This window comes from Podarcis tiliguerta (genome assembly GCF_965153285.1).
Source record: "Podarcis tiliguerta genome assembly, chromosome: 16".
Classification (NCBI taxonomy): Eukaryota; Metazoa; Chordata; class Lepidosauria; order Squamata; family Lacertidae; genus Podarcis; species Podarcis tiliguerta.
Genome location: NC_139549.1, coordinates 36,196,189 through 36,211,440, shown reverse-complemented (window position 1 = coordinate 36,211,440; position 15,252 = coordinate 36,196,189). Strand labels below are relative to the sequence as shown.

General features: G+C 46.6%; 1 protein-coding gene across 1 annotated transcript; it reads left to right on the top strand.

Annotated features, from left to right (window-relative positions):
• Positions 1-10,491: 10,491 nt before the first annotated feature.
• On the top strand, positions 10,492-14,613 carry FZD10 (frizzled class receptor 10). The gene has a single exon (XM_083418307.1). The coding sequence runs from the start codon at positions 11,608-11,610 to the stop codon at positions 13,369-13,371; it is 1,764 nt and encodes a 587-aa protein (XP_083274433.1). The 5' UTR covers positions 10,492-11,607; the 3' UTR covers positions 13,372-14,613.
• The last annotated feature ends 639 nt before the right edge of the window (positions 14,614-15,252 follow it).

The following is a 15,252-nucleotide window of genomic DNA, read 5'->3' as shown; positions in this document are numbered from 1 at the left end:
GCTGCGGGTGCCGGTCCCATTCAACTCGGCAGAAGAGGCACACTTAACTTTCTTCCTTGTTTTCTGTATTTTGACAAGGAGAACAAATATGAAAACAAAATTACAAGGTGCTTCCTCTGGTCTCGTGTAGCAGGACAACTACATCACAGTGTCCTCAAAACATAATGGGGTTGGTGATGCAGGAAGACAGCCCTGATCCATTTGGTACTTCCTTAGAGTAAACCTGGAAAGGACCTTAACGGAATTGGCACAACAGACATTTCTTCTTCAACAGAACTACCAGGCCAGATTCAACGTGTCAGGATGTAAACCTTTCAGCAGCCTGGGACTAGTAAACTTGGAAGGATCGCTTTACCCCATATCTGCCCACTTGAACCCTTTTGCAAGTGCCTCTTAGTGTCTGTTCTGCAAGATTTTGATCTTTCATTGTGACAGCAACTACGTAATCTCTGGAACTCCCTGCCTCTTGATATTATGCAGGCACGATCATTGCTCTGTTTCTGGCAGCTGCTAAAAGTTGACACAAGCCATGTAATTTTATGGTGAAGCTTTGTTTTTTAAACTCTGTTGATTTTTATCTATGTTTTGGTTTAAAAGTCGTCTTTTATTGCTATTTGTAACTGATGTTTCGTATCATTTTATACCAGCCACTTATGGGTTTGTTTGTTTTTAATTAAGCGGAATGTAAATGTTGTTAAAGAGAGGGGGAAAATTTAAAATACCTGTAGAATTTTTAAGCATCCCTTTCCCTATAATTGCACTGTCATCATAACCAGTGGTCTGCTTCAAAATCTGTGACAGGTTAATTGTCTTTCAACTCACCCTTCAAGACCTTGCTTTTTTTCCTGCTAAAATCACCCAGAAGAATATCTTGGGCTTCCTTTAATCACATTTTACCACGGCATAAAACTGCAACCACCTAGCCTAGTACCTTAAATTTCCATTGAACATTACATGGATAAAGGAGCTATAACTTTGGTTCCCCTCCGCATTATACATATCAAAGTCTTTTATGATACTTTCACCAGTGTAGATTACACCATTAAACTTGGCCGTGTTCACGTTCTGTCTTTTCTTGCTGTGAAAAGATTTAGTTACACTTCCAGTTACAATATGCAATATTCTTTAGGTTGGGGAAAGGGGTGACGCTGGACTCTTTTTGCTCCAGGAAGGGAATTTTGAGGAATCTGTGTTGCCGCTGTGCAATTTTTTTTTTTCTGGGGGGCGGGGGGGCCGGCAGGAAGGAAGAGACTGGGGTGGCAGGCATAGCATGGAAAGGCATATCTGTGGCCTTAGCTGGCACGTTATTTGAAATCATGTTTAATTACAAAGTTTCATTAAAAACCTTTGCTTCAAATTTTTAGAGCCCTAATAAGATTTCCATTAATTTAAAGATATCACTATTCCCACAACGGACCAAATGCTTTCTCTCTCCCTCCCACCCCCACCGACTCCCCCTTTCATCCATGGTTAAATATGTAAATAAAATGTCTAAAGTCATTCTTCAAAGAAGACAAAAGGGGGAAAAAGAGCCCAGGGAAAAGACAGGCATAAAATTCTTTCCCAATTCTCCATAACATTTGCCAGAGGGGGGCCGGAGACCAGCCAGGGCCGAGCAGCAGGGGTGCCTGCCTGCTCCATACAAATCCCACACGCAGGGGGTAAGAGAGAGAGGGAAAATAGGGGGTTGAAAAAATAAAATATCTTTTCAGCTGGAGCCATCAAAAGAGCCTTTTCATTTATTAGTTACAGGGTTCTTTTCCAGTTGCTGATTTCTCATCGTCTTTCTGTCCTTTGGTCGGTCGGTCTGTCATCCTTTCTTCCACTCTAACATCATGTTCTATTTACTAGGTTTCTGTGTCTTTTTCCACCCACCCTCCTCCTCCTCCTCCTCCTCCTCAGTGCACACTCCTTTAAATGGAAGCCAATCCGAGCAAGTTGTTTGTGCTGCTGCGTTTTTTCTCGCCTGAAATTTGCAGAAACTTGGTGGGAGGGAGAAAGAGAGAAGGAAGGATCTAAAGAGGGGGTGGAAATGTTAGCTCTAATAAACACCATCCTGAGAACAGCCCGGTTTCAAACGAGGGTGGGAAGATCAGTTAAAAGACAGCACTCTGGCAAAGGATTGGATCCTGTGTATATTTCACGTATTCCCCATTAGCTTTCAGGGGGGGCAACCCATCCCCCAAGAAACCTCACAGGAGAATAGAGATTGTCCATGGTTAGAAAAAAATGGTAAGCAATCTCCGTCTCAATATATGGGGAGGAAACCCCATTTCGGTATTCTTTTAATTTTAATTGAGTTTTTATTTAATAAGCAATTTTGGGTATTCTGGTGGTGGCTGCAGCATACCGGGGCACGCTGTACATGTTTGACTTGAGTGTCATTTGGATTTCGCTTCAAAAAGGGGAGACGGGCTCTTCGGAATGCTTCCCATCCACTTTTCCACCACCCCCAACTGAGCCGAGTGGAGGAAGATCCAGGGCGCATACCAATTCTAAGGAAAACACGCCTCGCTTAACAAAGAAGAGAAATTCTTCATTAATCCACTCCGATGCAGACTCCTTCCATACCGAATCACCAAACAGTGGCCTAGCTTCCCTGATGATCCCCCCGACTTAAAAATAAAAATTAAAGGTCCTCAAATAAATCTCAAAAGTGTCCACAGAAAGAGATCAACAAAGGGGGCATGGCACATGTTTATTCAGTACACTGGGAAGGACAATGTTGTCCCCGCGCCCATGGCTCACTCTGGGACAATCTTCAAAGATGGAGAACAGAAGATACCTAACTCATGGAAACAATTCTAAACTATTTACAAAATTACTTAATGTTTGACTATATTGTTTCCACTGTAGATGCATGGGATGTTTCTTGTGGAGTGGGGGGTATATGGGGACTGTTTGCTATATTTATGTTTACAAACTGAAAAACAAAGTTAAGAAGTGGAAGCCAGGAGAAGGGTGCTTCTAGTTCCCGACTATTGCTATTTTCAGATCAGATTCAGCCACATACCAGCAATTCTGGTTGCAGGATTTGGTCTCTTGCCCAACACCAGTGTGGTTAAAAGCGATAGACTTGTAATCTGGTGAACTGGGTTCGCTTCCCTGCTCCTCCACATGCAGCTGCTGGGTGACCTTGGGCCAGTCACACTTCTTTGAAGTCTCTCAGCCCCACTCACCTCACAGAGTGTTTGTTGTGGGGGAGGAAGGGAAAGGAGAATGTTAGCCGCTTTGAGACTCCTTAAAGGCGGGATATCAAATCCAAACTATTCTTCTTCTTCTTCTTCTTCTTCTTCTTCTTCTTCTTCTTCTTCTTCTCCTCCCCTACACTAGACTTCTCACGATTAAGGAAAGTAGTGGGGAAACGCATTGGAAAGCGAGAGGTAATAATTGCAGAGGGCAATACCATCTCATCTTGCTGCCAGCGAATCAGAATGAATGCTCAATAAACCAGTCCTCGTGTCCAACCTCCCTGGAAACCTCATGCAAGCAAATCAGGGACATCAATAAGGAGACTGTCTGGAAGTGAAAACCAGGGTCCTTTAAACCAATCTAGCCTTTTCCACAAGAGCTACTGAATCTACCGGGAGACCATTCAGGAAACAAGCCAGTGTTTAAATTATAGGTAATTATATCTATATATTAAACCACTATTCATGCAGAAATACCGCCTTCATTTTCAGGAGATTTGTTTGCTTAGGAACATAAGAGCTTGCTGGATCAGGCCAATGGTCTATCTAGTATAGCATACTTCCAGCAGGATCTGACCACAAGAGCAGAGAAGCACTGCTGCCTCCAACTATTTCTATAAATGTATGTTCCATTGGAATTGGACACTTGCAAGCCTCCATAGCAGGGGTAGCCAACGTGTGCCCTCCAGGTGATGCTGAACTGCCACTCCGATCACCCCTCGCCATTGATCCTGCTGGCTTAGGGCTACTGGGAGTTGAAGTCCAACAGCACTGGGAGGGCCAAAGCTTCCCCACCCTCATTTTATAGACTAAAAATGTCCAGCTGCTATTGAAGCAGATGGAGATGTTGAGGCAAACTTGTTTGGATGGTGCTTCTGCCTGAAAACACCCGGGCGTTTGCATAGGAGTGCGGATGTTTTTGAGTCCCGTGGAACCATTCAGCAGCAAAACGTTAGTAGCTGCCTGATAAAAGCTTCTTTGATGCTCAAAGCTGACACACAACTTTAGCAATGTAAGGTAGTTCAGCACAAGAGATCACCCTAAGTTGTATCTGTGCCGACTATGCAGAACTTGATACACTGACGGGAAGGATCCGAAATCGACGAGATCAGAAATTTATAGGAGACTGGGAAAAGTTTACAGAGTATATGCACAAACTAAGTGAAAATCAAATAACGCTTGTAAGCTTTAATGAAGCTCTGTAAGAAGAAATGTTAGAATATGAGTAAAATAAGACTTAATTTATAAAAATAATAGAAGTAAGGTTTTAGAAATGTGTAAGAAATTAAGAAGGGAAGGAGTATCAGTCAAGTTGAGGGAAGTAAAAAAAAAGAGAATGGATATAAAAAAGATGTATGAACTGTATAAATTTTATATTGGAAAAATCGAATAAAAATTATTTATTAAAAAAAAGTTGTATCTGTGCCTTCTCTTTTCCCATTTGAGCAATACCTTCTCTTTTTCTTTCTTTTCTCTTCTTTTCAACAAAAAAATCAATGCAGTTGAGTCTCTCTTTCCACCACTTTGGCAGATCAATTTGTAATGGCAGATTGTTAGAGATACAGAGCCGAAGAAACATAAGGAATGAATGTCCAAGCAAGGAAGCGAACTGTGTGTGCTTGTGCGTGATTCTGACCGGGGATATTGTACCGTTCCACAAAGGGTGTCTGCACAAAAGAGCCCAGCTCTGAAGTCCGTGTCAAAGCGGGACAATTGACTAAGGGCAGCTGGGCACTCAGCATTTGCCGCAGAAAACACCGACGTTACACTGACGTTTCACGCAGCAAACACAAGCATATGAACATTGCACCTGCAGCTTTAAACATCTACCTGGGAAACAGTGAGGTGGCAAACCTGCCATCAGGCTAAACATCTTCATCTACAGGGAGGGACTAGCCAGAGATGGAATGACCTGGGGAGGGAATAGGAAAAAAATAGAAAGAGGGTTCTAAATGGGGAATCCATGGCCCCTGACTAGTTTTTCCAGTTTAAAAAATTGGAAAATGCCCCTCACTAGCCCTATTTTGTCCTCTCCTTGAGTTGTTGTTGTTGTTTTGTCTGGATGGTCTACCTATGCAGTGGCGTAGTGTGGGTTGTCAGCACCCGGGGCAAGGCAAGTAATTTGCGCCCCCTAACCCATGGATTTGCGCCCCCTTACCTGTGGATTTGCGCCCCCTAACCCCCAAATGTTGCGCCCGGTGTGCCGCCCCCCCCCTGCACCCCCCACGCTACGCCACTGTACCTATGTCATGGGTAGGCAAACTAAGGCCGGGGGACAGATCCGGCCCAATCGCTTTCTAAATCTGGCCCACGGATGGTCTGGGAATCAGCGTGTTTTTACATGAGTAGAATCTCTGGGTTATTTGGGGGGCATAGGAATTTGTTCTTTTTTCTTTTTCTTTTTACAAAATATAGTACGGTCCCCCACAAGGTTTGAGGGACAATGGACCGGCCCCCTGCTGAAAAAGTTTGCTGACCCCTGGACGTTATGTCCTTGAATTCTGATCATGCGTACCCAGATGGAGGCTAGAAAGGGGTATATGAGTACAGTGGTACCTCGGGATGTGAACGGGATCCGTTCTGGAGCCCCGTTCCCATCCAGAAACAAACGTAACTAGCGACGGCACATCTGCGCATGCATGTGTCACTTTTCGCCGCTTCTGCGCATGCACGACATCATTTTGAGCGTCTGCGCATGCACGAGCGGTGAAACCCAGAAGTAACGTGCTCCATTACTTCCGGGTTGCCGCAGAGCACAACCCGAAAGTGCTCAACCTGAAGCATATTCAACCCGAGGTATGACTGTAATTGATTGCTCTGCCCACTTGATTGCTCTGCCCACTTTTTAACTCTGGCCCTGCCCACCACTGGGATGTGCTCCCACCACCACCAGAAAGTTCCTCTGAAGGGAATGTGGCCCTCAGATCTGCATTAGAGAATTATAACTCACCCACCGGGCCTAAAAAAGACTTCCTAACCTGTCGCACTGCACCGTTTCAAGATTTGTGTGTGATATCTACCGTATGTGTGATGTTTTTGCGGCAAGAAATGTTAGTGTAGCACACACACAACACACACACACACACACACACCGTGACAAACTGAATTTGTGCTGAAGCCTCCAGTCATTGCGGAGTTTGCTGTCACAGTCACACTCTAAGGATGCAACCCTAGGTGCCCAGTTGAGCTCTATGGGCTTTACGTCTATGTAAACATGCACAGGATTGCACTGTTAAAGGTAAAGGGACCCCTAACCATTAGGTCCAGTCGTGGCCGACTCTGGGGTTGCGGCGCTCATCTCGCTTTATTTGCCGAGGGAGCCAGCGTACAGCTTCCGGGTTATGTGGCCAGCATGACTAAGCTGCTTCTGGCGAACTAGAGCAGCACACGGAAATGCTGTTTACCTTCCCGCCAGAGCAGTACCTATTTATCTACTTGCACTTTGACGTGCTTTCGAACTGCTAAGTTGGCAGGAGCAGGGACCGAGCAACAGGAGCTCACCCCATCATGGGGATTCGAACCACCGATCTTCTGATCGGCAAGTCCTAGGCTCTGTGGTTTAACCCACAGCGCCACCCGCGTCCACGTCTGTGTAGACATGCACAGGATTGCACTGTTAGACTCAAGCAATTGGGGCAGCAGTAACACTCCCAGGTAACATGCAGAGGGAAACACAATTACATTGCGATCTTATGCATCTTTACTCACATGTAACTGGCAATGAGTTCAATGGGGCTCTCTCCCAGGTCAGTATCCCTAGAATTGCAGCCTAAATCTCCTCCAGCGTGGAGAAAACCAGCCCTCCTGTACCTTACAGCTTACTGGGAGGGAATTTTCCACTTTGCCGCATGATATTTTAGGGGATTTAACCTAAAGTCACATAAGCCTCGTGTGGTTCTGTTTCTGACTTTTGGTCTCTGTATGAAAGATGCTTTTGGCTCTCAGCTCACAATCAAAGCTTACATTTTGTAAACAGATGGGGCTGAAGACTCCCGGCCAACTGGATTTTTACAAGCTTCTCAGCCAGACATTTATGGCCCTGGCAATAAAATGCGCCCAACTCAATCCCCTTTTGAGCAACCACCCCCACCTCTCTTCAAGATCATCCCTCTCCTCGCCTTCCCTCCACCCCCACCCCAAAATATAAGAATTCTAAGAGGGGCTTAATTTAACACACGCAGGGCTTAGCTGTAGAGCTTGTTTCCAAACCTGTTTTCAGAGCATCTGAATTAGTGAGAACAGATAGGAGTTTCTTGTGAATGTATGAAGTGGGTTTTCCCCCTTTAACCAATTTGGAAGCAACACATTCAAACTTATCTGAGGCACCGGCAGATGGAAATGCTTCAGTCCATTGACAAGGGTGTGATTTTGATCCAGAATTAACCCCAAGCATCTCATATTTTGGAAAGCAAAACCATTATTAGAAGGGCTTTATTTCAGGCAAGGTTTGCAAGGACTGGACCTGTTTTACAGTGGCTGGGTTAAGCCCTGGAATGTAAAACAAGGTTGAGGGTGCCCAGAGTAGATTTCCTACTCACTCAGGCAGCACCTCTCACTTCAAAACTTATTAGGAAATCAGACTGTGCCCCATATCCCTAAAGTTGCATGTGCTATTGGTTTCTAGCCTCAACACTGGGACTCACCTGATGCAACTTTGTAGTTAAGAAGTGACTGCTTCAGATTTCATCTTCACTAGGATAGAGAACTCCCTGAGCTCCTTGCGCCCAGCCTCAACATTCTCATCTGCAATATGGGAATAATAATTGTGACCTCCCTTAAATGGTTGTTGTAGGCATTGGGAAAAGGTTATGCATGTTATATCAACTGCCTTGTTTTTGTAACCCAGTCTTCTCAGGCATGGAACGGTTGTTTTTAATATGCAATTAATTGTGATATTACATCAAGATTTTTTTCAAGGTCATCTACAAAATCTCTCCAAAAGACAAAACAGAAACAGTGATCGATCAAAGAGCAGGGCACTAGTGACAGGGCCTTTGCAGTGATAGCCTCATACTTGTGATATATGTTTCGGCTTCATTCTGTTTTTTAAACAGGACTTGAAAAGCCATTAATTTTGACCTAAGTTTAGCTGAGAGGTTGCGCTTAATTTTTTCTTAATGGTTTATACAGCAGCTGGTTCTAAAATTGCCTCTTCCAAATTGTTAAATTTGGTTTTGTATTGAATGCTGTACCAGGCTGTGAAATGGAGCTTCTGTTTTATTGGGAATAGACTGCTTCCATTTTATGCTTTCTTTCTGCATGTGAGTCACTTGAGGGGGGGGGGGGAGTCTGATGATATTTGAACTAGAGGCTTCCTGCCTGACAGTCTCTCCTATACTCCAGTAGCCTTCACAGGTGGTCATTATGGAGAAAGTCTTTGATTTTGTTCATTTCACACAAACCATCCTCATGTCGCACTGAAACAAAACCTAAGGACCTGGAACCACACTAAGCCCATAAACACATAGAGTGTTTTTGTGCTCGTGTCCTGCTTACAGGCTCCCCAGAGTCTTCAGGTTGGCCCCTGTGAGTTCTGGACTAGATGGGCCATCGGCCCGATACAGGAAATAGACCCTTTTTATGTTTTCCCCTTGTATGCCTCACCATGCTTCACTCCCCACTGTGGTCTCCCCTGTGTCAGATTTTAGACTGTATTCTCCTTGGGGCACAGACTTTCTTCAAAGTGCCATACCCACTGATGGCACTCTATCCCTAAATAGATTAACAAGATCATAATAGAATATAGCAAACTCTACATCTTTATGTAGCCAAAGCAGTACCACACTTAGAACTGCAGGAGTAGGGATTCCAAAGTTTGCAGAAGTACAAAGGGGGAGGGTGAACCATTGATGGAGGAAAAATACCCCCAAATGTGGACTGAGTATGTTCAGTGGTTACAGAAGGCTGGAAGAGAGGATGAAAACCCGGCAGGCTGGAATGGAGTAGCCTGAAAAGGGGCCTGGCTGGCCACGAGCACCCCGCACAGCAACCAGGAGGTCCCATATGTAAAAGAATAAAAATAAAACGATAATAACCTCAAGGAACAATTGTGTGCCATCCCAAAGCCTCCTTCCTGCATTTACCGAAAGAAGTTGGATTTCCTCCCCAATCTGTTTCAAAAATTAAGAAAAGTTATCACAGTACCATCCTATTATCACAGTACCATCGAGAGTGTCTTAACCTATAGTATATTATCGTGGTATGGAAGCAGCTCTGAAACGGATAAAAAAGCTTTACTGAGAATAACAAAAATTGCCCAGAATGTTATAGGGCTCCAGCTACCAACCCTGGATGAGATCTTCACGTCTCGCACTTTGAAGAAGTCACACAATATCCTGAGAGATCCCACCCATCCTGCTCACAACTTCTTTGAACTGTTGCCTTCGGGCAGAAGATATAGGACAATGAAAACGCGAACCACACGCCTTCTGAATAGTTTCTATCCAAGAGCTCTGATTGCACTAAATAATGATCTCAGGGCCAGTTGTAAGAAATAGCAAGCAGGGAGTAGGAAGGAATGAGATAGGGTTTAGGTCATGATATGCTTTTAATAGGTCATGTTATATTCTGGATTATGTATGTTTTATAGATTATGTTTGAATGGGATGAGAGTGTTGGAGGTACGTGCAAATGTGTATGTGAAGCCGGTCTTTGGGTGGGTGTTTGATTTTCGTTGTTGTGTATACTGTGTATATACGGACAATGACAATAAATAAATTTCATTTCATTTTCAGAACAGCGTCTTTTAGAGAGACGAATTGCCCACTCAGCCACGAAAATCCCCGGAAGGCTGTTGGCCAGGCACGATCTCTCAGCCTACCCTACCTCGAAAGAATGTTGTATGGATAAAAGGGGGCGCGCGAGAACCATACACCCCCTTTCGAACTCCTTCGAACAACAAAATATGACTCTGTGGTTTCAAAAGCAACTTAAAAAATCCCAACCAGAAACTTGTTTGTTACAACAAATGAGGAGGAACAGAAGTAAGACTGGGCGGGGAGGAGAGGCAGAGAGAGTATGAGAAGTTTCAAGAGAGCGAAAGAGAGATCGATGGTGGGGGAGATGTTTAAGAGAGGAGAGACGAAAAAGAAACTTTAAAAACATCGGCACCGATCGAGGGACGACCTCCAGGGTCTTTCCAGCGGTTCTCCCCCCGCGCACCCCGCTTTTCTTTTGAAAGGCGTTCCGAATGATTGGAAAGTAATCACCGTGTCAGTTTCACCTTTTCTCATGCAAAGTGACTGTCGCAGGGAAGGCGGATCCTAGGCTGTGTGTGTGTGTGTGGTGTGTGCGCGCGCGTGAGAGAGAGAGTATCCTGGGCTGTAAACGCCTCCTCCAAGCACAGCTGCTGCAAACCCCAGGAGTTAGCCTTCTGAGAAAGAGAGAGAGAGCGCTTTTACGCACGCAGCTCTGCGCCCCGCCGACCTCTCGCTTTGGGTGGAGGGGGAAAATATCCGACCCAGGGACGGTGCGCGCGTATTGCGGAAGGAGATTCGGTGCGTTCCCCCCCCCCCCCCCCGCCAACCTCCGCCGACAAGCTCTCCTGGCCACGGCGCTTCAGAGCTCGCCTTCCCGTTGCAATCGGATCTGCCTCCTCCCCGCCTCTCGTCGGCGCGCAAGACCCGCCTCCTGGGGGAAGGAGGGAGGGGAGCGAGCGAGCGAAAAGTGTGGAGAGGTGGGATCGTCCGAGGCACAAATCGGAGAGAGAGAGAGGAAGAAGAAGCTACAGACCGAGGAGAAAGAGGAGCTTCCACGCCGCTTTGGGGACATGTGTGCGCTGGAGGTGCAGTGATCGCTGGGATATCCCCTTTTTTCCTTTCCTTTTGAACAAGGAACTTTGCAAGCAAGGGGGCACCCACCGTTCCTGCGATCGTGGTCGGAGGAGATGGAGGAAAGAACGCCTGTCGCCAAGAGACCCCTTGCAAGGACTTAAAAACAAACGGCAAGCCCCCGCAACTTAAGCTTTCTCTCCTTGGTGCAGTAAGTTTGGTTGCGTAGGGGGTGGGGAGGGCTGAAACGGCGAGAGGGTCCTTCTCTCCCGAGATTTTCCTTCTCCCCGGCGCCGGGGAGCTTTTGCCCAGTTTGGAAACTGACCAGGATGGACTTTGGCCGGAAGACCTCCGCTGTTCGGATGCGAAGCTCTTAACCGGAGTTGAAAGGCGCTATTTCGCTTTCTTTTGGGGTGAGGGTGAGAAGGGGCTGCTATGCTGCTGCCCCACGTCGAGTGGATCGGGCCTGTCCCCTTCTGGGGAGGCTCCTGGCGAAAGTTGGGAGCGACGGTGGCCGGGGAAGGGGCTTCGGAAGAGCTGGTTTGACACCAGCCGCCGCCGCCGCCACCAGAAGCAACCTTCTTCCAGGCATTTTCCGAGACGCGGGATCCAGGAGCGCGGTGGGTCGTGGCGCAGCGTCGGCCAGCATGGGCGCAGCGCGGAGGAACTCCCGTCGGACTCTGGGCATTGTCTTGCACCTGGTCTGCTCCTGCTTCGGCATCAGCTCCATCGACATCGACCGGGCCGGGGACGGGAGGTGCCAGCCCATCGAGATCCCCATGTGCAAGGACATCGGCTACAACATGACTCGGATGCCCAACCTGATGGGGCACGAGGACCAGCGCGAAGCTGCCATTCAGCTCCACGAGTTTGCCCCCCTGGTGGAGTACGGCTGCCACGGGCACCTCAAGTTCTTCCTCTGCTCCCTCTACGCCCCCATGTGCACGGAGCAAGTCTCCACGCCCATCCCCGCTTGCCGGGTGATGTGTGAGCAGGCCCGCTTCAAGTGCTCGCCCATCATGGAACAGTTCACCTTCAAGTGGCCCGACTCCCTGGACTGCAGCAAGCTGCCCAACAAGAACGACCCCAACTACCTGTGCATGGAAGCACCCAACAACGGCTCCGAGGAGCCCCCCAGGGGCTCCAGCATCCTGCCCCCCATGTTCCGGCCCCAGAGGCCCCAGAGCGCCAGCCACGACCTGCAGCAGCAGCACAAGGACGGCCTGGGGAGGGCCACCTGCGAGAACCCCGGCAAGTTCCACCACGTGGAGAAGAGCGCTTCCTGTGCCCCTCTCTGCACCGCCGGGGTCGACGTCTACTGGAGCCGCCATGACAAGCAGTTTGCCGTCATCTGGATCGCTGTCTGGTCCATCCTCTGCTTCTTCTCCAGCGCTTTCACCGTCCTCACCTTCCTGATAGACCCCCAGCGCTTCAAGTATCCCGAAAGGCCCATCATCTTCTTGTCCATGTGCTACTGCGTCTACTCGGTGGGGTACATCATCCGCCTCTTCTCTGGTGCCGAGAGCATTGCCTGCGACCGCGACAGTGGACAGCTCTACGTCATCCAGGAGGGCTTGGAGAGCACCGGGTGCACTCTTGTCTTCCTTGTGCTCTATTACTTTGGCATGGCCAGCTCCTTGTGGTGGGTGATCTTGACATTGACTTGGTTCCTGGCCGCTGGGAAGAAATGGGGCCACGAGGCCATTGAAGCCAACAGTAGCTACTTCCACCTGGCGGCCTGGGCCATCCCGGCCGTGAAGACTATCATGATCTTGGTGATGCGGAGGGTGGCTGGGGATGAGCTGACAGGCTTATGCTACGTGGGGAGCATGGATGTGAATGCCTTGACTGGATTTGTGCTGGTCCCCCTGGCTTGCTACCTAATCATAGGCACCTCCTTCATCCTCTCTGGCTTTGTAGCTCTGTTCCACATCAGGAGGGTGATGAAAACTGGTGGGGAAAACACAGACAAGCTGGAGAAACTCATGGTAAGGATTGGGGTCTTCTCAGTCTTGTATACAGTGCCAGCTACCTGTGTCATTGCTTGCTACTTTTACGAGAGGCTGAACATGGATTACTGGAAGGTCTTGGCCATGCAGCAGAAGTGCAAGGTGAACAACCAGACCAAACACCTGGACTGCTCAATGAGCCACTCTATCCCGGTGGTGGAGATTTTCATGGTCAAAGTCTTCATGTTGCTGGTTGTGGGGATTACCAGTGGCATGTGGATCTGGACCTCCAAGACCTTCCAGTCCTGGCAAAGCGTTTGCAGCCGGAGGCTAAAGAAGAGGACTCGGAGAAAACCAGCCAGCGTGATTGCAAGTAGCGGACTTTACAAGAAGCCCCAGCACTTGCCCAAAGCCCACCATGCAAAATACGAGTCGGCTTTGCAACCCCCTACCTGTGTGTGAGCAGAATGTATAATAATAATAATAGTAGTAGTAGTAGTAATAATAATTTAAAAAAGAACAGCCATGGAGTGACCCTACTTTGAAAGACTCACATGCACTCACAATAGTGCTCAGAACTAAAGATTAACAATAATAATGAATAAAAAAATTTCTTTTTAACAGTGCTATTGTCAGATAGACAAAATAGCCAGTGAAGGGGTAAAACTGAAATGTTTAAAGTCAAGATATGGGGGATAAAACAAGGGTGAACATGCTTAGGGAAAAGTTTTTAGTGCAAGGAAAACTGACGGTCCCTTATTTAAAAAGAAAACTAATTTGTTTTTAATGGTTTGGTTTTTTTCAGCCCTCCTGAGTTAAAAGCCATGTGTAATGATTTGTATGTATACTGAAAATTCGTTTGCGTTTAGATTTCTAACCAGGTAGAGTTAGAATTTATAGAGCAATGGTTTTTTGTTTTTGGGGTGTTTTTTTTTAAGAGCTTGAAGGAGAATTGTCTCCTTTTAGGTAACCAGCCCTTTGAGAGTATCTTTTGTTCAATCGGCACATTGTCTTTTGAAAACAACTTCTGTTCTAACTTTTAAGAAATCCTTTTACCAAACGCTTTTCATCCTACCTACTAGGCATGGAGTTTCTAAAAACAGGTTCAATGCGAAAAGCTCACCCCTGCTCAGTTGCTTTAAAAAGTCCTCTGTCTGACCCAAACTTAGTAAAAAATTATGTGCAATACAGGTTCCTACCCCCACCCCCAACCCCGCTGCCACACACACAAAATCCTTGCCAGGACATGAAAGGAGAAACAAGTATTTTGCTGTACATAAAGGCAACAAAAGCGATCTCTAAACAAAAGAACGGAGGGGTCTAGTCCTTAGAAACCCTTTAGTGTTACTTTTTTTGTGGCTTTTTAATGGAAATCAGACACGTTTGGACTGATTTGTGGAAAAAGAAAAAGTGGGGAGGGTATCAATTGCAAAGGATCCAGAAGGGCTTATTGACTCTTTCTATTGTTAAACAAATTTGGATGCTGAATAGATCAAGAAGCACTAGATTGTTTTTTTATTTTGTCTCTTTCTTGCATATGAGAGGCATAAACTTATTTGTGGTGTGTGTGCGTGTATCGGAGAGAGAGGTGGAGAAAGTGTATGTGTATATATTATATATATATTTGTAATATACAATTATTTTTTATGCCCTGTTATTTTATTAAATAATAATAATAAAATGTGGCCTTTAGTTTGATGATAATGTGTGTCCTTAGCATTCTGTATCGATGGGGTTTTGCAGCAAATAAAAGAGGTTCGTGGGGGGGGGGGTTGCGAACACTATTTAATGTGAAGAGATGCTTCAAAGTGACCATGTTAATTTTATCTCATTCAAGGCCCAGTTGCAGAAGGGGGACATTTTATTTCCCAAACACTGAATTCTTTCCTCATCTTGCTCCTTCCCCAAGACATGCATTGTTAGGGTCTGTAAGGAACTAGGCTATGTGAAGGGACATATTATCCATTCTGGTTGTAAGTCCATTTGGGAATGGAGGAGATTCCAAATGCAGAGGTGTTGTTGTTTAGTCATTCAGTCGTGTCCGACTCTTCGTGACCCCATGGACCAGAGCACGCCAGGCCCTCCTGTCTTCCACTGCCACCCGCAGTTTGGTCAGATTCATGTTTGTAGCTTCGAGAACACTGTCTAACCATCTCGTCCTCTGTCGTCCCCTTCTCCTTGTGCCCTCCATCTTTCCCAACATCAGGGTCTTTTCCAGTGAGTCTTCTCTTCTCATGAGGTGTCCAAAGTATTGGAGCCTCAGCTTCACGATCTGTCCTTCCAGTGAGCACTCAGGGCTGATTTCCTTAAGAATGGACGCATTTGATCTTCTTGCAGTCCATG